At 42.2% G+C, this 23,455-nt stretch overlaps 1 protein-coding gene and 1 long non-coding RNA gene across 2 annotated transcripts in view; one reads left to right on the forward strand and one right to left on the reverse strand.

Moving 5' to 3' along the window:
* Positions 1-7,081: 7,081 nt before the first annotated feature.
* RAP2C (RAP2C, member of RAS oncogene family) lies at positions 7,082-21,601 on the reverse strand. Its single transcript, XM_072122932.1, has 4 exons — positions 21,450-21,601; positions 16,412-16,894; positions 12,662-12,979; positions 7,082-7,219 (listed from the first exon to the last, which is right to left on the reverse strand). Exons 2-3 carry the CDS (start codon positions 16,682-16,684, stop codon positions 12,701-12,703), a joined length of 552 nt encoding a protein of 183 aa, XP_071979033.1. The 5' UTR covers positions 16,685-16,894; positions 21,450-21,601; the 3' UTR covers positions 7,082-7,219; positions 12,662-12,700.
* LOC140076403 (uncharacterized) overlaps positions 21,575-23,455 on the forward strand; it is a 30,496-nt gene continuing 28,615 nt past the window's right edge. Inside the window, exon 1 of the long non-coding RNA XR_011849595.1 lies at positions 21,575-21,678. This is a non-coding gene — a long non-coding RNA (uncharacterized lncRNA). The remainder of the gene's footprint in view (positions 21,679-23,455) is intronic.

Raw genomic sequence — 23,455 nt, forward strand, 5'->3', positions numbered from 1 at the left:
ATAATTTATTTTGATGTCACGCGGCTTACAAATCGAATAGCGCTTTTCCGGATTTTCAGAATTGACTATTTTGGGGATAAATACAGTTTTGAATGAAAATTTACATATTTAGCATCAAAACCCCCCATATAACCAACCCAATTTCAAATCTGCACCCCTCAAGCTATCAGAAACAGATTTTACGAAGATTGTTAACCCCTTGAGATCTTCATAGTAATTGGAGGCGAAATTTAGAATAGTCAAATTGTGCCGGTTATACGTTCATTTAGCCCTAAAATTTACACATTTCCAAAAGATAAAAATACAAAACCCACCATACAATTTGTTCTACAATTTCTCCCGAGTGCAGAGACCCCCCACATGTGGTCGTGACTTGTTTTATGGGCACACAGTGAGGCGCAGAAGGGAAGGAGCACCCTGCAGCTGCCAGGATTTTAGTTTCCTCATTGGCCCCTTTTGAAGGCTATAAAATTTTCGGTTTTTCGTTATTGGGGCCATGTGACGGCATTTTTTTTGCGGGATGAGATGCTTTTTCCAATGTTACCATTTTGGGGTTGGTATCACCTATTGTTGAAAATTTAGGAACTTCTTTTTGAGAGCAGGAGTAGAAAAGCATCAATTCTCTACTGGTTTTTTTACTTTTTTTTTTTGTGGTGTTCACCGTATAGACTAATAATCATATTATCTTCATTCTATGGGTCGATACGATAACGGGGGATACCAGACACGAATATATTTTCTTGCGTTTTACTAAATTTGTAAAATAAAACCCTATTGTGGGGAAAAATCGATCATTTTTGTATTGCCATCTTCCAAGTGGCATAACTTTGTTACGTTTTTGGCTACGGAGCTGGTTGATGGCTTGTTTTTTGCAGGACACGTTGTACTTTGCACCAGTATCATTCTAGAGTACATATGTTTTTTTGATCACTTTTTATAGCATTTTTTGTGGGATTGAATAGGTAAAAATCATAATTTTTGGAGGGTTTATAACAGTTTTCTTTTACGGCGTTCATCGTGCGGGTTCAATAATTATTTACTTTTATTCTACGGGTTGTTACGGACGCGGTGATACTATATATGTGGGGTTTGTGTTAGGATTTAGACTTTTTTTTTTTAGTTATATGTCTCTTTATATGTTTTGGGGCTTTTGGGCATTTTTGGTGATTTATTACTTTATTTATTTTTTTATTGAATAATTTTTTTTTTTACTTTTTCCACCATGGGAAATGAACAAGCAATCATCTGATTGCTTGTTCATAATAATACCCTGCAATACTTATGTATTGCAGAATATTATCAGTGTCAGCCTATGCACTTGCATAGGGTGGCACTCTGCCAGTAAGATGACGTCACAGACGCCATCTTACCGGCAGTTCCTGCAGGTAACACTGGGGTCCAGATCGGACCCCAGTGATACCGTAGCAATGATCGGTGCCCGATCGTGGGGGAAAGACACCCCAGATGCATGTTAGATGCCGCGGTCGCGATGACCGCGGCATTTAACGGGTTAATCACCCGCGATCAGAGACAACTCCGATCGCGGGTGTTACACTGGGGTGCCGGCTATCAGTCACAGCCGGAACCCCGTGTTTCCCGATGCCGGTTCGGCTCAAATCTTGAGCTGAACCGGCATCGGCTCAGCGTCCGATATATCGGACGCTGAGCGCTAAGTCACTGAGCTCAGCGTCCGATATATCGGACGCTGAGCGTCAAGAGGTTAATAATAGAGGGCACACAATGGTACTGCAGAAGACCCCACCCCAGACACTACAGTAATACCAAGGAATAAAAAAAATATTGCAATCACACACATTAATGTCATTAATACATATTTATTTCATATATATAAAAAAAATAAATTTACAAACGGGTGAATGTTTGGGTTGTTTTACAAAATGCCAAAACGGAGTATTCCTCAGATTTTTCCAAAGCCGACTACATTTCTCGGATACCTTCATTTTGCATTACGTTTACTACCTGATCGACAAGAGATACAACACAATGTCCTAGTCTGAGCCTTGGTCAAGTAGTTTTGCTCTGTAATGCGCCGTCACAGTTTAGACCTCTGCTGCAGAAAATTATTTTTCAGCTTGTAATCGCAACATTAACATGCAAGTCGATCGGGAAGCTTGAAGACTTTGTCCAAACGTCCGATCCAATGTGCTGACAGAACCATTATTTCCTGAATGTAATAAAAAAAACCAAAACAAAAAAAAAAATCCTATCCAACATTACTTGATAGCTTGTTGATTATATATAAGCCATAGAAAGAAGAAAAAAATTGTTTTTTTTTTTAGTTTTTACGCCAGAGATGAAAGAATGAAAAATTAGTTTCTCAACCAACGAGGAGATAAAAAAAAAATGGGGGAAAAAATACAAATAAAGTGTATATCAATTTAGAATAAAAACCATTTCAAGTCATAAAGTGCAGGCTCCATGTGAATTACAAAAATGGCCAATAAAATAAAATTGTGCTTGCAGAGAAGGCACCTCCTTCAAGCACCAATAGGATTGACAAGCCGTCTACTTTCCATTCTTCCTCGACAGAAACCGATACCAGAGCAAAAAAATAAAAATAAATAGAAAATTCTAAGGAAATTTTGACTACCGGTATTATCTGTTCCGATTTTTGACAAATAGTGACTTTTGTAGTAGGAAAATGGACTGATGCAGATCAACACATTTCCTTAATTGACAATGGTAGAAATAATAAAAGAAAAACAACAAAAAAAAAAAAAAAAAAAAAACATTATTTGAAGGTAATTTAGAAAAAACAAAACAAACAAAACAAAACAGGTGAATATATAAGTAACATTGCAATTTTACCAGAGAAGTAATGCCTTGCTCGTGGCCTGTGTAACTGCTCAGATTTGTCTTCAGCTTATGTGTCAATATAGGGAGGAGGAGAACCCGTCGTAGCCAACTAAGGCCTCTTTCACACAGACGTATGCCCGCCCCCGGGCTAAGCACTTCTCACCCCTCCCCTCTGCACAGTGAGGCATGGTGCCGGTCGTAAACACAGGACATGATAGAGCATGCGCCATCTTTTCCCGTTCACCGGACCCTGGCCTGGTGCCAAAAGCATCTATAGGGACATATATCCGGCTGCAAATTAGCTTTTGTCTCCACAACGTCTATGTGAGAGAGGCCTAAAAAGTAAACAGAAACAACCTAAATCAGAGAACAGAAAGCTTTTAGTAGAAATCCAGCAGTTTTATAGAAATATTCCATGAGGCTTTAGCAGCAAAGTAGAAGTAAATGAAGCAATGGGGAGTTTTATTTTACAGCCAATGGCTACAAGACCTCTGGGTCCGCATGCTCCTCCTTACTGAAGACAGATCTAAGCAGTTGGCTAAGCAGCGTAGCAGGCTGGAGAAGACTGATAACAGGAGGAATTTTCCTCTGATAACATACATGAGCCATATTTGAAATAACAGTACGCTAAGATTCCTACGCTTAAAGCGGAACTAAACTTTCAAAATACGTATAAAACCAATAGTTCAGATGATAATAGTAAACTTTGGGACAGATTTTGTTTATAAAGTGTACAAAAGTGTTCTTTTTCCCCCTCATTTAAAAAGGACCCGTCAGGGTGATTTGGGATACTAAACCCCCTTAGGTCCTTATGGACCGCAGGTTTAGTGTCCCAAATCGCCCTTTAACTGTTCTTGCAAAAGGAAGAAAAACCTTTATACTCACTTAGAGGTGGGTCCGATGAGGTGCACTGGACCCATCTCTGGTGCTCCCTGTGCCTGTGCACTGATTCAATGAAGCTGGAGCTGTACAAACCTGCGTCATTGTGCAGGGGTGTATGGGAGAGGCTGCAGGAGCTTCAGAACTAGGTAAGTATAGAGGGTTTTTATGTTAGTAGTGGGCACAGAGAGACTGGCCAATTGGCAACCAGTGGTAATGACCTGTGGGTGGTTTAGTGTCCCAAATTGCCCTTACAAGTGTCCTTTAGGAAGATTGTGTAGATCATCTTTCTGTATCCACTGGCAGCTGAAAGATAAAAGGAACCGGATAAAGTTCCTAATGACTTAACTCTTTACAGTCACTGGATATTCTAATCTTACAAAGCTGATAAGTCTCCTTATCTGGTTGATGAACCACTGAATGCTTTCCAAAACACTGCTCACTACAGGAACAATGGCAGAAAAAAAGGAGCAGAGGAGCTTTTAATGTTCTATTCATTTCTAAATTAAAACTTTGCTTCAAAGGTTTTATTACTTTTTAAAAACACAAGAGCGTCATAGGGAAGAGCTGTTCAGTGCACAATAGTAATTTGACAACTGCAGTAAACATACAGTCTCTACACAGTCCGATTCTGGTTGCACAAACTGAACAGTGTAAGGCTGTGTAAGAAAACATCTCTCACGGGTTACACCCATTTGTCAAATTATTCATAACAGATTTGAATAATTTTCATGTTCCAATTTTTTATCATTCTAATCAGAATGTGGTGCAAAGAGCTCGCCCCTTCTATATTACTGGAGCGGCTGACATTATAAAAAGTTACAGTTAACAATGGATTAACTCAACAAAAATATTTCCTTAGCACAGACAACCCCTGCTAAACACTGCCCCTCCTACAGCATAATATAGGCAATAAATCAAGTATACCAAAAACTGGTTATATTTTCTGTAAGTTTCAAAAAGGTATATATATAACGTACCGCTTTTGGGGGTCATCAATGCTTTATTCTAGATAGCTCATTAGTCAGTATATCCATTTGGGCAAAAACAAATCTTCGCTTTAAAATTTCTTAAAAATTACTTCTTAAAAAGCGGGCAAGTCTGCAGTTATGAGAATTTTACAAGATAAAAAAAAAATCCAAAAAGATTATATATAAATCCTGAAAACCTCTGTGACTGTGCTTGTGGCACGTTTATGTAATACTGTGACATATGTGGCACATTGAGTTTCTCTACCCTTTTATAAAACTCAAAGGGGAGTTGGATTTTAAATATTTTGTAACTCATACAAGGTAAATTAAAAAAAAACAAAAAAAAAAAAAACATTTTTTTTTACACAGATGCCCATTTCATCCTTTTGTAGCCCAGATCCATTAAAATAGGACTATAATACAATAATAAACACGGGAAATGGCCAAATGTTGTACAAATTAGGGATCGTTAGAAGAAAAATAAAATTAACAAAAGTTAGAGAATAAAACAAGTAATGGTATACGGAAACAATAACAAATTTTACTGTATAACATATTTTTTGATTTGCGTCACTGCCGATACCACTGATTGGCTGAGTATTTCCTGTATGTGAACTAAAGAACAGGAAGTGGGAGGCACTTTTAGCTTCTTATGTCCTGGTTTTTATGGGGGAAAAAAAAAAAAACAAACAAAAACTTAAAATTATGCAAATGAGTCTGAGGGGCTCCACGTTTTCATAGGAGTTAAATGGAGCCTGGAGCCCCTCAGACTCATTTGCATAATTTTTAAAGCCCTTTATTTCTTAAAAACAAGGGAATAAGAATCTAAAAGAACAGCAGATCCTGTACCAGTATGTCAGTGTGCTTGGTTTACAGTCCTTGATCTGGCGATAGAGGTCCTTTAAATATCAGAATCTGAGAGGGAGGGCCATCCCCTTTAAATACAGCGGCAGGAGCTCATTTGTACTTTTCTTTATATTTGACAGCAAGAATTATATCCAGCATAGCTGTTATGTGACTGGTGATATTGTCGTAATGTTACAGTGAGCTTATATAAAACTGCCCTGTATCCTTTTCACAAAAACTTTGACAATAATGAAACAATTCTGGTGGGGGGAAAAAATAAAAATAAAAAATAAAATAGTAAATGCCCAGAAAAAAAATAAAAAAAAAATTCAACCCCACAAGCAATGGATGGAAGCTGTAAATTGTAAAAGTTAATGCATCGTCAATTTATGTTTTACTGTTCAAGCATGTCCGGTATGGGAGGAATGGGGGAGGGGGGCATATATACCATGAAAGACTTTGGCTATATAAAGCACATTTGGCTAATCTGTGGAGGGAAATGTGGTCACATGACAATGGTAAAGAATGGGTGAATGACAGCAGAAAACAACAAGTGTGAATACGATTAAAAAAAAAAAAAAAAGTTTTAATAAGAAGTGTATTCAAAAACACAACTATAATGAACTAGAAAACATAAAATAATTTTATTTTGTATTAGATCTGTATGTGCACAGGTGGGAAGACGGAAAAAAGTTGCCTGAAGCTTGGGTAATTAATATTAGAGACACGCAGGAAGTTAACAACCCGTAACTACTAAATTATCTCTAAAAAAAATTAAATTAAAAATTTTTTTATAAAATAATGGGCAGATTATCAACATTTGAAGGGAGAAAATTTGATATAAATACACAGGATACGTTTGAGTCCTAACCATGGGTTCCCACAATGGGCCCACACAAGCCCCAACCACTACTTTCCCAAAGTAAGGGCAGTTTCCAGATTTCATAAGGTTACGGGGGATTCAACACTATGTTAAAAAAATCATCTGCCAATAGAATACAGGACGCATCAAAGACTTTGTTCATCCACCTCCAAAGCTTCCAAAAAAGTCTAGACCTCATGAGGGGTGGAAAGGTCCAATGTAGTTTCAAGCAGCTTCAAATGATACCGTAAAAATCGTAAACATAATCTCAAAAAAGCATTTACAAGCCTTAACCGGGAGAAAAAACAAAACGGAAGAGAATGAACGCAAGAGGGGCGGCAGGCAGCGAAAGCTTCTGGCCATCTCACAGCCGACCCTGAAGGGGTTAAGAGCAAACTCGAGGTAACGCAAGATAATTAACCATTCGATTAAGGCTCAAAGTTATCCTCTGTTAAAACCGTCTTTTTAAAAAAAAAAAAAGGCATTAAGTAGGTAATACTGAGGTTAAGTATTCAATAAATACACGGTTTCCAAAAAATTATTAACTATACCGATTAAAAATTTAAAAAAAAAAAAAAAAAAAACACAAGACTGAACTGTTGCATATTAGCCGTGAATAGGAACTTAGGAGACTAGAAAAAAGGAGAAGGAAAAAGATTTTCTTTTAACTTATGGTAAACGTGCTAAGAACAGCTGCTGATGGCGGGCGGGGCACCGTCTCTGAGTGGTCGTTGACAAGTATGGCAGATGTGCTGTTGTGCAGACAGGTTTATCAAGGCTCAGAACTGCAACCTGGGCTGTAAAGTCTTCAAAGCCGAAGCTGTGCAAATCTCCTCTGAGTTATCTGTGGAAAGAAAGAGAAAAAAGATAAAATGGAGAGTCCATCAGTTGGTCGAATATCCACTGAAAGATCATCGGGTGAACGTTTTGTAGGTAACCAGATACATTTTTCAGCATTGTGGCCAACAACTCCGTAACATCAGGTGAAGGACATATCCTTGCCATAAGAACTGAAGTTGACCCCCAACTCTTATCCTAATGATGATTGGAGCCAGTGTAAGGCCCATCAACAAAATATAGAAACATTCTGGCTTATATGGTTAATCGACGTAGATGTCCCATGGACTGGAGTACGTCTAATCATAGTTGAGGGGAGCTCCATACTTCAGAATGCTATGTAAATGTCCAGAATTTCCACTCTAGGTTGGACGGTTAGTAGATTGGAATGCTTGACCAATTGCTATCTATCATGGTCCATCAAGTTCAACCAAGGAAGGGAAGGGATCGTTTGACGGGAAACAATTCTATATCACATAACCATCAATGTTATTCAGATGTAAGAAGGCATCTAGACCCTTCTTGAAGCTCTCTGCTGTCCCTGCTGTGACCAGCGCCTGAGGCAGGCTATTCCAACAGATTGGTAGTTCACATAGTAAAAAAAGCCCTAGTTGTTTTAATCTTTCCTCATAAACGAGACCCTTCATACCCCTTATCATTTTTGTGGCTCTACGTTGAACCCTCTCCAGGTCCAGGGCATCCTTTTTATGGACCGGTGCCCAGAACTGCACAGAATATTCCAGGTGAGGCCGAACCAATGCCTTGTACAGTGGTAATATTACATCCCTATCACGAGAGTCTAACACTTCTGTAACATGACAAGATCTTACTGGCTTTAGAGGCAGCTGATTGACATTCCATGCTGTTATTCAATTTATGATCTACTAGTACCCTCAGGTCCTTCTCAACAAGGGACTCTCCCAGATTTACTCCCCCCAAGGACATATTTTGCCTTTGGATTATTGGCCCCCAGGTGCATAACCTTACATTTATCCACATTGAACCTCATTTGCCAAGTGGATGACCAAACCTTCAATTTGTCCAAGTCACCTGCAGCCAATGAACATCCCCCATAGACTGTATTACACTACACAGCTTGTACCACTACTCCCATCCCCCATAGACTGTATTACACTACACAGTTTGTACTACTCCCATCCCCCATAGACTGTATTACACTACACAGTTTGTACTACTCCCATCCCACATAGACTGTATTACACTACACAGTTTGTACTACTCCCATCCCACATAGACTGTATTACACTACACAGTTTGTACTACTCCCATCCCCCATAGACTGTATTACACTACACAGTTTGTACTACTCCCATCCTCCATAGACTGTATTACACTACACAGCTTGTACCACTACTCCCATCCTCCATAGACTGTATTACACTACACAGCTTGTACCACTACTCCCATCCTCCATAGACTGTATTACACTACACAGCTTGTACCACTACTCCCATCCTCCATAGACTGTATTACACTACACAGCTTGGTGTCATCTACAAAAATAGACACAGTGCTATTCATTTCTACCTCTGTATCATTAATAAATATATTAAATAGTAGTGGGCCAAGCACAGAACCCTGAGGTACACCACTCATAACTGGTGACCATTCCGAGTAGGAATCATTGACCACAACTCTCTGGATACGATCCTTTAGCCAGTTTTCAATTCAACTGGCAATGATTCCTGCAAAACCAATAGAACTAATTTAACCCATCAGGTGTCTACGAGGGAAAGTTATTGGTTTGCCAAACAATTATCCATTATTAAATTTTATCTGCAAACCAGTTCTTATGGTTGAAGCTGTCCAATTTTATCAAATGTCTACTGTGTAGGGGCACCATTACGGCCTCAGGCAACCAGGGTTAGCCTAGGTCAGTGATGGCGAACCTTTTAGAGACCGAGTGCCCAAACTGCAACCCAAAACCTTGTGGTAGCGGGCGCAGTTTGTGCCGCGAGTTTCGGGACGGTTGCGGGCGGAGTTTTAGGGGAGGGGCAGGAGCGGGCAGGAAATCAGCCTTCCTGCTTATCTATTATGCCCAGTGGATGTCCTGAATAAAAAATATTGACATCATTACGCTGCCAGCGCTGGGACGCTTACCGTTCTGTGCGCTGGAGCGCAGCTCCGATACTGCTAACAGTCATGACAACCAGGTGTGGACAGTGGTTGTCCGCAGATGGCAGTGGTTGGGAGGATGGGGCGCGTGCCAGCAGTGAGGGCTCTGCGTGCCCTCTCTGGCACGCGTGCCATAGGTTCGCCAACGCTGGCCTAGGTTATAGAGGCAGAATATGGCTCACCCACCAATATCATCCATCCTCATAAGGATACAAAAAGAGGACAATGTCGATGGGAGACCTTTAAAATGCGAGATTCAATCATACCTGGGTATGGTAAATTAAGAGCGATAGATGCCACCAAAATATGGATTTCATCAAGGTTGGGATGCAGACATTTCATCTACATTACCCATCGAAGGACACCAAAACCGTGCCACAGTTTACGCCACATACTAATCTACAACTTGTGGAGTCACTTGATAGCACAGTTTTCCAAAATATCAACATTCACAAACAAACCATAAATACAAGGTAATAAACATGTAAAATTCTTAGTGTGTGGCCACCACTAGACAAGCAAGATATTGTCTGTTCCATAAATCACAGGTCCCTTCAGATAAAAGTAGGTGATCATCACATACTAACATCAATAATTACATATAACACCACCACAGGTAACAAGAGCAGCTCGGGGCAGGTTACTGAGAAACTGGTTATACGACAGTCATGACGCTTTTAGAAACTGGGCGAAAACCAGATCCACGCCTTTCATTCTTTGTGTGATATTGACATATCTGTCATGTGCTCTTACAAGCCGCTAACAAATTAGAAGACAGTCAACCCAATCAAAACAAAGTTTGTAGTGAACCTTAAAGGACATCTAGCAATCAGTTTTACTAATGTTAGAGGTGTCCTACCATGACGTTCCTTGAGGAACGAGGATCCTCAGGACTTCTTTAATTATAACTCTATGCACCGTGATCATGGCAATATAGAGTTCTAAAAATTATGCTAATTAGTCTGGGTCGCTCCGGCTATGTCACCATAAAACCTTAACCTTAAAACTAGTCTATTAGTAGACATCATAGTTACTGGTGTAACCATAAAGCTATTTGTACTAGAAGGTAATGCTGACCATAAACACCAGGTTAACATCAGACAAACCAAGCAACCACCTCTCTACCAACTACCAACTCTACCCTGACAGGTGATGTTGAGTGCCAGAAGAATCGGGTTATTGCGTTTCTTCCAATATTGGAGGTTTACTATTCTACTTTCTATTTAGAACATGTGCACGCTTAACTATGCTCGTGTATGGAGAAATCAAGCAAGATAATAGTCGGGCTTGTTGTGCATGTGTAAGGGGGAGTCAGGAGTTATAAGCCAAGTGCCCCCTGTTGAGTACAAACAACCATCTAATGTCTATAGGCAGCTTTAATCTTCCTGGCAGGGTTAAGTTGTTGCTCTCCATAGTGATATGAATTTTTGGCTAAGTTGACCGGGAGTGTTGACGTAAGGATCTAAAGTTCTAGCTGGAAGAGGACTTATAATGGACTGAGCTTTACGGTTGGCTTAAAATAGAGATTAGGTAAGAGAAGTAGGACATGTTGGAAAGGCAGAATGTTTTCTTGTTGCAAAGAAAAGACCTGGAAGTGACAGTAAGTCAACAGGCTGCTCATTCCTCCCCAAATCTAATTTTCATAGCAATGCTATTAAATTATCAGTCCTAAGACTTTCTTAAATGGGTGGTCTATGTTAGAAAACCCTATCACCAGTTCAGTATATGGAGAGCACCTACTAAAAGGACCTTTTGCATTGAATAAGCCATTGGTCAACATCTATTTTTCCCAGACTTGTCTACACACATTCGGTTAGGCAAACGTGTATAGTTTTACCACGAAGACAGTGGCGAACGTAACACCTGAAGAAGTGGCCGATCCACCAAGTATCTGTTCTTCTTGCCCCACACTGAATTAGACTTGCCCAACCACATCCCCCAAAAGATGGTTAGCTGGCCTTGTTCTCCAAAGACTAGTCCCCTTTATCCTTATTGGAAGTCTACAAAGGGCACATGATATGCCATAAAAGGTAACATCAGTGGTAGGTACTCACTGTCAGGCCTGAAGAACAATGTCTCTGCTTCTTCATCTTGAATGGAACTTGAGCACTGCAGGAGTAGCTACTTTATACTGTAAATAATGCGAGTTATGGAAACATACAACAGCAACATCCTACTCGTAGAGCTACACATATAAGAGCAGAATCACTTTATTCTTCTGGAGTTGACCTCAACTCAAGAGTAACCCAAAGATGTGTGGACCAGATGGTTACCAGGAGCATCTCCTGCTACTTATACCTCTGGTCCAGCAACATTTTATCTCCACAGGTCTCCAAACTAAGACAAGTCCAGATAAATATCTGATATAAAATCTCATTTAGGCTACATTCTGACAAACGTGTACGGGAGAGGAGGAAGGGGTGAGCGCTGCTCGGCCCCGACCCTCTCCATGGAGATACATGGCACACAGCGCCGTATTACGGGGAAAGATAGGACATGCCTCATATTTGCCACAGGTACGGAACTGAACGGTGTTGCATGTGTGCTGCACCATACCACTCCGTGTTCCCATTGCCAGCCTATGGGGTAAGTATATACGGCGGCCATTTATACGTCCCCCAACGGTCATCTGAATGTAGCTTTACACAAAGAAAATCTACACCAATTGTGAACCAAGACCTTATGATATAAGATGAATCTGCCTAAAGCTCAAGTATTTGCAAACTGGACAAGATTACCCATTTACTGGACCTAACAAAGTAACATCGCCCAGCAACTAACATCTCAATTTCTAGCACCTCAAGTAATGCCAATATATTCCACAGCGATGTACAAAGACTCCCATCAATCCTTGTCCCCCCAACGTGGGCTCACAATCTAATTTCCCGATCTCAGACACTAGGTATAATTACATAAAATGCCAATTAAAATACAAGCACGCTTCTAAAGAGTCGGAGGACATCTGAGCACCCAACGAAATTTAATGAAATCGGTTCATTAAAATAGTAGGATCTGCATACAGATAAGGAAAGCTCATTACGGAATAAACATAGTGAAATGGTCAATCTACAAATGATGGTCGTTAATCGAGGTTTACCCATTTCTCACTATGGACAGAGCCGCTAGCAGAAAACAGCCTCTGTAGTGTAGCCGCTGTACTGCAGGCCCCACCGTTTTGCACTTTCACAGATAGGTCATCAATGAGTCTTGGCCAGGAAATCCCATCAAAAAGGGGTTATAATTTTTGGCCATTGGTGAGAACTTACATACATCTCCTGCTGGATGCAGGCCAAGGATGAGCCTCTATACCAACCTGCTCTTTATGGCCATGTGTGAGGTCCCTCTGAGTTTCTCATTGAACAGTGCACGTTGTACAACACTGATCCTGTTTCTCAGGCAGAGACGCATAGTTCATTTGCCTGACGATCTCTGCAAACAGTTCGTCCACCATTGTCTTGCTCTTGGCAGAGGTCTCCATAAACGGGCAGCCCCACTCCTGAGCCAGCGAGCGGCCTTCTGTAGACATGACTTCTCGCTCAGATTCCAGGTCAACTTTGTTCCCAACTAAAATAAGAGGGACTTTTTCATATCTCTTGACTCTGACTATTTGGTCCCGCATCGGCTTTATATCCTGGAGAAAAACCCCAAAAAAAGGTCAGTTCATAAGTTATACAAGATCAACGTTCTTACAAAACAAACAACCACAACTTCAGGGTATAGGGATTTATGGTGATCCTACCACCGTTCAAGAAAATCCTGGTTCAGGATGGTGTCGTAACAGAGTTTCCTAAAAGGGGTATTCTCCTAATTTTAAAAGGGAATTTGTAATTGGTTTTGACCACATAAGTCTATAGTGTTAGGTATTGGCATTGTATAATCATACTTTTGTGTGTGCCGTTTAGTAGCACCAGGACTGTGAAAAATGCATTCAAATTCCAGCATTGGAGCTGGATTCGGTGAACTGGTGTGCAAGAGCTTTTCACTGTAACGCTGCTCAGCCCCCCCACCTAAATAACTACTACAGAGCTCCACCCCTTGAGCACCTGCTGTAGTATTCAAACAGAAGCTGCTCCAGCAGGGCAGGGGGGTTGTGCAGAAGTACAGTGAAGAGATCTCACACCAGAGTTAAAGTCCAGCTACAATCCTGGAATATAAATGATATCAACACCACACACACACACACAGACATAAGGTATGTCAAGACAGGTCACCAGGACTAGTATCTAACACTATCTGGAGCTTTGAGTAGTCAAACCTGCTGACAGATTAGCTTGAAGTTATCTGTGTGATCACTTGACCTGCAAAAGCTGGATCCCCTAATCCATCTTGAGAATGGGGGTTCCTTTCACTTCCCTTCTGCAATCACCACCCCTATAAGTACAACTTATTGTATTTTAGGTTCATCTAGGTTGGCAATATCCATAATTTCAGAAATAATTTGGCAGCTTGAGTTTTTGCACAAAGCTAAAGGGAAACATTCCCCTCTCGCGGAGATCTTCTCACTACGATCCTCCTTAACTACAAAGGCCTCTCGTTCCTCAAGCGTCTATGTGCATTTTATCTGTTTGAAGGTTGTAGGTTGAGCGTCACAGGCGTCACAGCCAAACCCAACAAATTAAGGAAATGAAAGGTTTACGAGGCCGCTCCAGAACACAAACTGCTGTAACCACAGGCATGAACAATTTATGACGCTCACGATATCATTATCATTGTTCTGTCAAATGTAACAAGGGGAGACCCAGAATCTAGGAACAGACAATGTATTGACCAGGTATTCATTGTTATATCAGCAAGGAAAGAGGTGGACCCCTCCTCCCATAAAGGAGTTTGATCAAGTTCTATTCCCCATCTAAGGTCTCATTCACACGGCCGTTGGGGAATGTATATACGGCCGTCTTATACACGTCCCCCATAGGCTGGCAATGTACAGTGCCGTACGGAGCAGTACGGAGCAGTATGGTGACATGTCCTATCTTTCCCCATAATATGGTGCCATGCGTCATGTTTCTCTATGGAGAATGTGATGTATAACTGTAAAAAAAATAAAAAATATCCAAAGTCAAACAAACATGACCCTTCTCCTTTAATTTTCACACGAGATGAGTCGTTTAGTGCCTTCAAGGCAAGTGTCATACAGAAGCCCCTATCTTTTGTTCCATAGCACCTGCAAACACATGTAATATGAAAGATAAGAATCTCATCTCTAAGATGCCATTAGGCTCATGGTTTTGTGAGCTACAGAACTTTACATTACAGGCAGTTGAAAAATAGGCAGGATCTGGAGCTCACTGATACTGTAGCTCACAAATCCATAAGCTTTCTGTGATCTGAAAGATACAGATACAGATCTTTAATATGACAATTGTTTCTAGGTGCTATAGAACAGAAGATGGGGGCTTCTGTAGTTATGCTCCCCCCTGCACTCACTAAACTTCAATCATCTCATGTGAAAATGAGCCGAGAAGAGTCATATTTGACTGTTTCTGGGGGAGATTTTTTGTTATAGGTAAAAAGAGTCAGATTTCACATAGTAGGGAATTCTAGAAAGGTCATTTCATACCCGAGGGACTATGACTTTGGTGGTGACAGGTTACCTTTAAGGAAAATTTTACATGAAATTGCTACAGAAAGTGGAACATTATGCACCCAAATTTTGTTTCTCCCCCAAAGAGATCTAGAGATTACTCTTTCCATAGCAAACACATTCCCACAATGGAAAACCCTACTACCACCTATGGATTCTGCTGCATCTAGTGCATCGTCATAGAGTCGTTTTGGAGGGCAAAGTGTTGGGCGCTCATCACAAAAATAGGGACCATATGAAAGCTGTATCTCTGATCGTAGAATGGACATAACTGTATGAGGATAGGATCCCCTGCACTCCTATCAGGACTACAGACCAACAATATTTAATATTATACAGGGCACATAAGATGGAAGGAGACCACAGTGTTCAATCCAGGAACTACAGTCATCATATAGTCCACATTTTACGGAGGCGATGACCAAGATCCATTGCCTTCACTGTAAAGAGAAGAGGCGAGTCAGTCACACAGGGAGATGCCATCAACCACATGGACAGACCAATAGGGAAATACAAAGCAGAAGTTGTGCAACCGATGGAAAATGCTCACAAACAGAGCAAAGGACATGAACCATACGGAATATGCCCCAAATGCCAAGAATATTGACGTACAAACCCGCTGTGTATTTACTTATGCAGCCATTAAGATTAAAGTAATTGACATGGGAATATCTCTTAATTCCCCCCCCCCTCTCCCCCAATTTAGAAAACCCAAAACGAACTTTCCCCACTGACTCATATGACTACAAGGACGTTACACAGAATCAGGATTCATACAAATCCCAAACACAGATCGCAGTGTTACAGGGAACGTCACAATCATAGTTTCATAACACAGAAAAGTAAGTTATTATCAACTCGCCAATCACAGACACCGGTTCTACAGTATAATCACATTTCATGGCAAACTCCTAAAAGAAAATGTTCAAATATGTTGTGTATCTGCAGAAATTAAAGTGATCCGCAGACTTTAAAACTTTTTAGGATAATTTGTCAATATCATGGTATGAGGGTCTGACTTCTGACACCCCAATTAGGTGTTTGATAAAGCGGAGTAGAGACCACAGGTCCATTTGGTTGTATTGGATGGAGCCGCAGTACCATTTGTGGCCACTATTCTGAACTGTATAAAACACTGTGCCCTCATCCAGAATGCTGTGGACCCTGCAATCTGTTGGTATGCCAGGAAACAGGTCCCTGTTGACCTGATATTGAAGACCTTTTCCAAGGACTCTTGCCCACGAGTGACTTCATCGCTCCGTGCTCTGAAGGCTTCTCCCGACCCAAAACTCTGATCACAGGAATAACCTCATTAGGTCAGATTATTCCAGTGATCAGAAGTTTGGGTCAGGAGATCCCTTCAATGCACGGAGTGATTTTTCCTGACTGCACTCGCTTTTGGGCAAGAGGCCTAAATGTTGATGTTGGGAGAATCGAACATGGTGTACCACAGGTGTTTGGGTCTGGTTCTGTACTCACCTGGAATGACTGCTGGTTCACCAAGCTATAGACCAAGATGAATCCCTGCCCATTCTTTATGTACAAATCCCTCATGGAGGCAAACTGCTCTGTGCCAGCCGTGTCCAGGATCTCCAGCACAGACGGGGAAGAGTCCACCTCAATCTCTTTGCGGTAGAAATCCTCAATGGTGGGGTCATACTTCTCAATGAAGGTGCCCGTAACAAACTGTACAGTCAGGGCCGATTTCCCAACCCCTCCGCTGCCCAACACCACCACCTTATACTCCCTCATGGAGGCAAACCGCTCATGCACTTTGTCACAACGGGGGTAAGGAGGGCGCTAGTGTGCCAGATGGAGATTGAAGGTGGTCATATCCTCCTGTACCAAAAAGTGTCTTCTGGCGGTGGAGTGATGGGCAGAGAAGGTGGGAGGTTGTCCAAGTTCAGTCAAGTAGAGCCAGGAGAGGAGCAGCTGTGGGGTCCCTCCGGATTCCAGGGCTCACTTCATGTAAAGAGAAGGAGAATAAGTTATTGAAACATTTTTTCACCAATGCAGAACATGGAAGGGGATTTGATTTATTTTAATATGAAAATATGTATTGGGGGTTAATGCAGTTTGATCAAAATGCCAACCTTTTGGCACTCCGATTCACAAATTGGAGGGGGCCTCACAAACTTAAAGGAATTTACCATCAAAACCATATATATATGTAAGTGCCCCTGGCTTGGTTTTGATGGTAAATTCCTATATGTTATATTTGTTTTCTATGGCCTCCTCCCTTCTAAATTCAGCTTTTAAAATTATGCTGATGACCGAGAAGGGTTGCGAGTGCCTTATCAGAGCCCTTCCGTGCTGTAGCTTCACAGGCAGTTACACTTTCTCATCTTCCCCCGCTTCCTCATCACTTCCCCCCTCCCTCTGCCTAATGTAGTCACACACTGTGGGAGGTGCAAAGTGCTCTTTCACAGTGTAACAGCCTGTGAAGCCAGAGCATGGAGGAGCTCTATTTACACCACCATTAAGTTAATTTAGAAAGAAGGCCATGGATAACAAATATAAGGAGATTACCACAGTCATGGTGCCTGGAGCTATGAGTGTCCCTGGTTTATCATGTTTGATTTTGAAGGTAGATGTCCTTTAAATATGGGGTACCCACGGATGAATGAAGAGATAGTACTATGTTATCACCTACCCATCGTAAAAGTGCATGCAGGCCACAACACATGTAATAGCTTGAACCAAAATACTTATTCCTACCCAAATTTTCCTAGCACAGAATTAGATCCTCCATGTGGTCCATGGAGCTGTTCATACACCCGAGGAGAAAGTATCCGTCCTGGGATCTTCTCTTCCAGGCGCGTTCACTAAACAGATTGAGCAGAGATTTGCTGTATGTTGGTCATGAGGGTGCGGCCCTAAATAGTTCAGGAACAAAGCTCACAAAAGCTGCAGTGCCGACCACGGCGACAATGTACACGCCAATATTTGTACGGATCCCTGCTAGTCACTCAGACATGCTGGGTGATAGGTCCCATGACTATCTGGGGCCTGACTATGATGCACTGCCACTTTAAACGTTATTTATGATGATAGCAAAATATATATTTTATAAAAGTTGTGGATCCTGCAGAATCCAGATAAAATAATCTGGCGGCGGGGGAAGGACTTTCTGCAACAGGTTAGGCATCTTAAATTTGAAAAGGAAATCTGTATTTGCAGCAGATATTTTCAGGTGTGAATGTACAGGATTTGAATAGATCTAGTACACCACACTGTTGCTGTATTACACTGCAGATTTTCTGTAGACGAGATGCAACGTATGCGGGCGCCCACATTCACAGGAAGGTGCTCGGTCAGTACGGTGGTCAGATATCATAAGGAACGTACACTGCTGCAGAAGCGGGACTGCAAGCATCATACTTATATATGATGCAAGGAGTCCCCGCATGACCAATATGGCGCAATGGTCCTACTGGGATGCAGAGACTCCTTGTATCATGTATAACCATCATGCTTCCGTCTTTCGAGTAGGTCCCAATCACCGTGAAATGCAGCTCCCAATGGAGCACACTTGTGTGAATAAGCCCCTAGGGTGAGTATGTGTGTGACTAAGGAGTAAACAGACAGACGCCAGAACAGTCATCTACAAATGTGGCTCCTTCTGTTTACTCCTTAAGCACACATATACTCACCCTAAGTGCTTATTCACATGAGAATGCTCCATTGGTAGGTGTATATCACAGTGATCGGGACCTTCTCAAAGACAGGAAGCATGATAGTTATACATGACACACGAGTCCCTGCATCACAGTAGGACCATTGCGCCATTTTCAGTTCAGTGCGGTAGCCCCACAGTAATGGGGGACTCCTTGTACCATATATAAGTATGACGCTTGGAGTCCCACTTCTGCAGCAATGTATGTTCCATATACGATATGTGGCCACCATACTGTCCAAGCTTGTGTGAATAAGCCCTAAGGAGTAGACAGACAGGACCACGTTTGTAGACAACCGTCCCGGAGTCAGTTTCCTCCCTAATATTGGCTAAAATACCACGATTTTTAACCCACACTTACCATGGGTCCATGTCAGTTATATGTGGCTTAAAATGGGAAAATTGTGTGGTTGACCTTTAGCCAGAGACCAAAATAGCTAGTCAGAAAAAAAAGAAAAGTTGCAGAATCTTACAGATCACCCTACAAAGCAAAAAGTCAGCAAAGAGAAAGAGGAAGCGATGGACTGAGCAGAACCAGTGGACGGCAAGCGAATGGAAACATTTAGGGGACTCTCTTCACATTGTAGATACATATAATGGATTGTTATAGAGGTCACTTACTACAAGTTTATGGTCATTTTTTTGTATTATTTATAATCCATTGGGACAACAAGAACCTGTTTCCTATATACAGCGAAACCTTTGAGTAGACCGCCCAATTTCACACAGCCTCCATAGAGTATAACAGGGGAATGAGTCTTTTTGGAGGGACTTTTCTGGAGGGTATACACTTTACCTCCTGGAATGATTGCTAGCCTTGGTGGCTCTGAATAGGAGTATACGATCCCCTTAGTACAGGCAGATTGAGTCTGTAAAATTTTGGCCATAGGACAGCCACACTGCACAGTCTCCAAGAATTAAAGTCTTCATGAGACTATAGCCCCTAAGGTTTGCAAGAGCTTATCAGCTTCCATACGCTCCGTATTTTACACTCACTACACCCCTGTGAAAGAGCCATTAGGCCGCGTCTTAGCACTGAGGTCATTCCCTTCAGGCACTTTTCTGAAAGGCTCTTAGAATTTCTGTGAGTAAAATGGAAACAGATAGGGTGAGCTGTGGCGTCATTGCACATTGATCCTGACCACAACAACAAGTCAGAGCCTACTAGTAAGTCCACATGGGATGGGAAAGCTGCAGATTTATACAAGTAAAGGCAACAGGAAAGGATTTTACCAAATCTCCAATTACCATAGAATTTTTTTCATGTGGAAAATGCAAATCCACAGTCCATTGAATTTACTCAGGCCTAAACTCTGCATGGTATACATAGGGGTATATGTACCAGTCTGATGTAGGACATTTCCTTTGCCAATACATGACATGGCCATGTGCACCTAGAGTCCCTACTAGTCTGTTACTAATGCCAGGCACTGAAACTTCAACGGCACCATAGTAAACTGATGAAACGAGCCCCAATTCTTACCCCTAAATACCCAAATTATCTCTCACAAGATGTTGCACGGCTCATGCCCATATGGTGCATAGGTGCGAGCCCTGGCCGAGCAGGAGAAAGGTGTCCATACATACAGGCCGTGTTTGCATTGCGTTTTGAAACGATCATGTGTGGAGGTCACATTGCATTTATTAAATACGATGGGTACGCAATGTTACTTCAACACTCGACCCCTGGATGAGCTTTTGGGATGAAAAGGCAACGCAAATGCCAGGTGTGAATGTGTTTGTATAGGAAAAGATGGTGGAACCCACTGATATCTGAAGAATAGTGGGGCATAAGCTGGCAGAGGTAACTGGTAGTGGTGTCATGTCAAAGATGGCAGCAATATCTGTAGATTGAAGATGTGCTGGCAACTACTAAAGACGTATGGACAACATTGAGAGAGTCTCCTGTACATGGTAGGATTAGTAGTGTATCCTATGTGTAGGGGGTCATATTAGTGGAGGTATTCATTGTAGTGTGACAGCATTATACTCCTCTGCTACGTACAACTGAGAAAATAATACATATTGTGCTTCCTTTATGGCAGAAAGTGTCATGATAAAAGACGGTGAAAGAACTATGAAGCCATCTTGTCGCATGTGTTCATATACAAGATGTACAGTCTGTCTGACAACCTATCGGAGTAACATCTGTGGAGTACAGTACATGTATAGAGGGGCGTGTAGTATGTATGTCGCATCATATGTAATAGGCTGGGGCTATACGGCAATGAGCTTCCTTTCACATAGCCTATCACCTATGAAGTCACTTATTACAACCACATACATGTCCTACAGCCCCCGTACTGTAACATGCACATTGCAGCAGCCATGTTGTTGTAGTCTGAGAGGTGACAGTTGTTCTGCAATTTATATGTCCCTATAATGTGGCCTCTGCCCCCCCCCCCCATATTTACTAGGTGGTATTACCCTATGCACATGTACTATATATCAGTGAGGGACACCAAGAATGTACCACAGACTGCAAAATAGGGGTGTGCATGTATATTTTAGTCTGCTGGATCGATATAAAACTGGAGTGTACCCCCAAAATATCCCCAGAATTGAGGGGCTTGTGTAATTCAGGGATATCTATGAGGGGAGGGTGTTATGTGTATATATACACGATGTACATGAGGGATAGTACAGTAGAGGGGGTGCAATATACAGCACTAGAATGTGTGCACCCCCCGAGCAGGGCAGTACCACTGGGAGCTGTAATACACAGAGCAGGGTGAGACCATACCAAGACTGGGAGAAGGGGGGGGGGGTAATGATACGGCAGAGCAGCATGCACATGACGAGCACCCCCACATGTAAGGATGTGTCCCCCGCACCGCTCACCTCTCCTCCGCTCAGGGTGGGTCCCGGATCCTCCGGAGCTCCGGAAGTACAAACCACTGCTCCAGCGGATGTGGAAGGGTAGCGGCTAGTTCCTATCCTCTACGAGCAGCTGACGTCACGGATCACATGCCCGTGACGTCAGCAAAATGTGTGCGAGGCGGAGAGGGAGATTCAAAAGGAGAAGACGGATGTCATTGCGATGTGTAGAGGGCGCGGTTCACACGTTGCGGTAGTGCGATGCGCTATTTTACTGTGCATTATCGCAGAAAGATGCTCTGCTGGGGATAAAAAAAAGTCGCACCTTTTTTTTTAATTTTGCACATGAAACATGCAAAATTAATGTGTTTTACATTTAGCACCCGCGTAGTTTGCGTTAGTGCGGGAGAGGAGTAACAATGAATAGGAAATATTTAGCGTGACCCCAGATCATGCAAGTATGGGGAAGCTAAAGAATTGTGTGCTAGGGATTTGTGCGACATTTACAATTTCTATTATATTGCACGAATGATTTTCTGCTTAGAAAATTCACATCAGGAATGTTTTTAGCTGCTGACAGGTTCCAATAGCCTATTCTGTGGTGATTTTAAAAATCCATTTGTCGGCATTCTGAATCTTTTAAGTATTTAATATAAGTGTAATACACATTACCTGCTCCCTGCCAGCAGTGTGTGGTCAGTCCCAAGGGGGAGCAGCTGTAGCCTGTGTGTGCCTTCATTGTGCATTCTTCCTCTACCCCACATCATCCCCCTCCCTCTAGTAATGGGTTGTTTGCAAAGAGCCGGCTCTTTCATGTGAACAACACGAGTCGGCCCCCCTCATTTCCCCCCGGCTCCCTCAGCACTTCTTCCCTCCTTCTGCCGGATGTAATTTCACTGCAGCAGAGAAAGTTTCAGCACTTGGGGCTCATTTACTAAGGGTCCGCGGACGCACTTTCGTCGGGTATTCCGACGATGTCCGCTTTGCGCCACATTTAAAAGGGGTTTGTGTTGTACCCATTCGTATTTTGGCGCATTGGCGCTGGCTTATATGCCACACAAATCGGTGCTGGGGGTTGGTGGGTATGGGCAGCTGGCGTGGGATTTAACTTTTAAATTGTGCCGCAAGACATGAACTTACATGCATCGGGAAGAAGAAGGTGAACTCTGGCCTCCACTTCACTAATAAGATTTTCAGCAGTGGCCTTCATTCACTAATAAAATATTCAGCAGCAGCCTCTCCTCACTAATAACATGTCCAGCAGTGCCGCCCCCCCTTACTAATAACATGTCCAGCAGTGGCCTCCCCTCACTAATAAAATGTCCAGCAGCAGCCTCCACCTCACTAGTGAAATTTCCAGCAGTGGCTTCCCCACACTAATGAAATGTTTAGCAGCCTCCTCTTACTAATAAAATGTCCAGCAATGGCCTTCCTTCATCAATAAAATGGCCAGCAGCAGCCTCCCTTCACTAATAAAATGTCCAGCAACAGCCTCCTCTCACTAATAAAATGTTCAGTAGCGGCTTCCCCTCACTAATCAGATCTCCAGCAGCAGCCTCCTCTCACTAATAAAATCCCAGCAGTGGCCTCCCCTCACTAATAAAATGTGCAAAAGCCCCCTCACTAATAAAATGTCTAGCAGCAGCTTCCCTTACTAATGAAATGTCCAGGATCAGCCTCCCCTCACTAATGAAATGTACAGCATCAGCCTCCCCTCAATAATACAATATCCAAAATCCCCCTCACTAATAAAATGTCCAGCAGCAGCCTCCCTTCACTAATCACATGTCCAGCAATGGCCTCCCCTCACTAATAACATGTCCAGCAGTGGTCTCCGCTCACTAATAACTTGTCCAGCAGCAGCCTCCCCTCAATAATCAAATCTCCAGCAGTGGCCTCTCCTCAATAATAAAATGTCCAGCAGTGGCCTCAACTCACTAATAAAATGTCCAGTAGTGGCCTCCACCTCACTAGTGAAATGTTTAGCAGCCTCCTCTCACTAATAAAATGTCCAGCAGCAGCCGCACCTC

This window comes from Engystomops pustulosus, chromosome 9 (genome assembly GCF_040894005.1).
Source record: "Engystomops pustulosus chromosome 9, aEngPut4.maternal, whole genome shotgun sequence".
Taxonomy (NCBI): domain Eukaryota; kingdom Metazoa; phylum Chordata; class Amphibia; order Anura; family Leptodactylidae; genus Engystomops; species Engystomops pustulosus.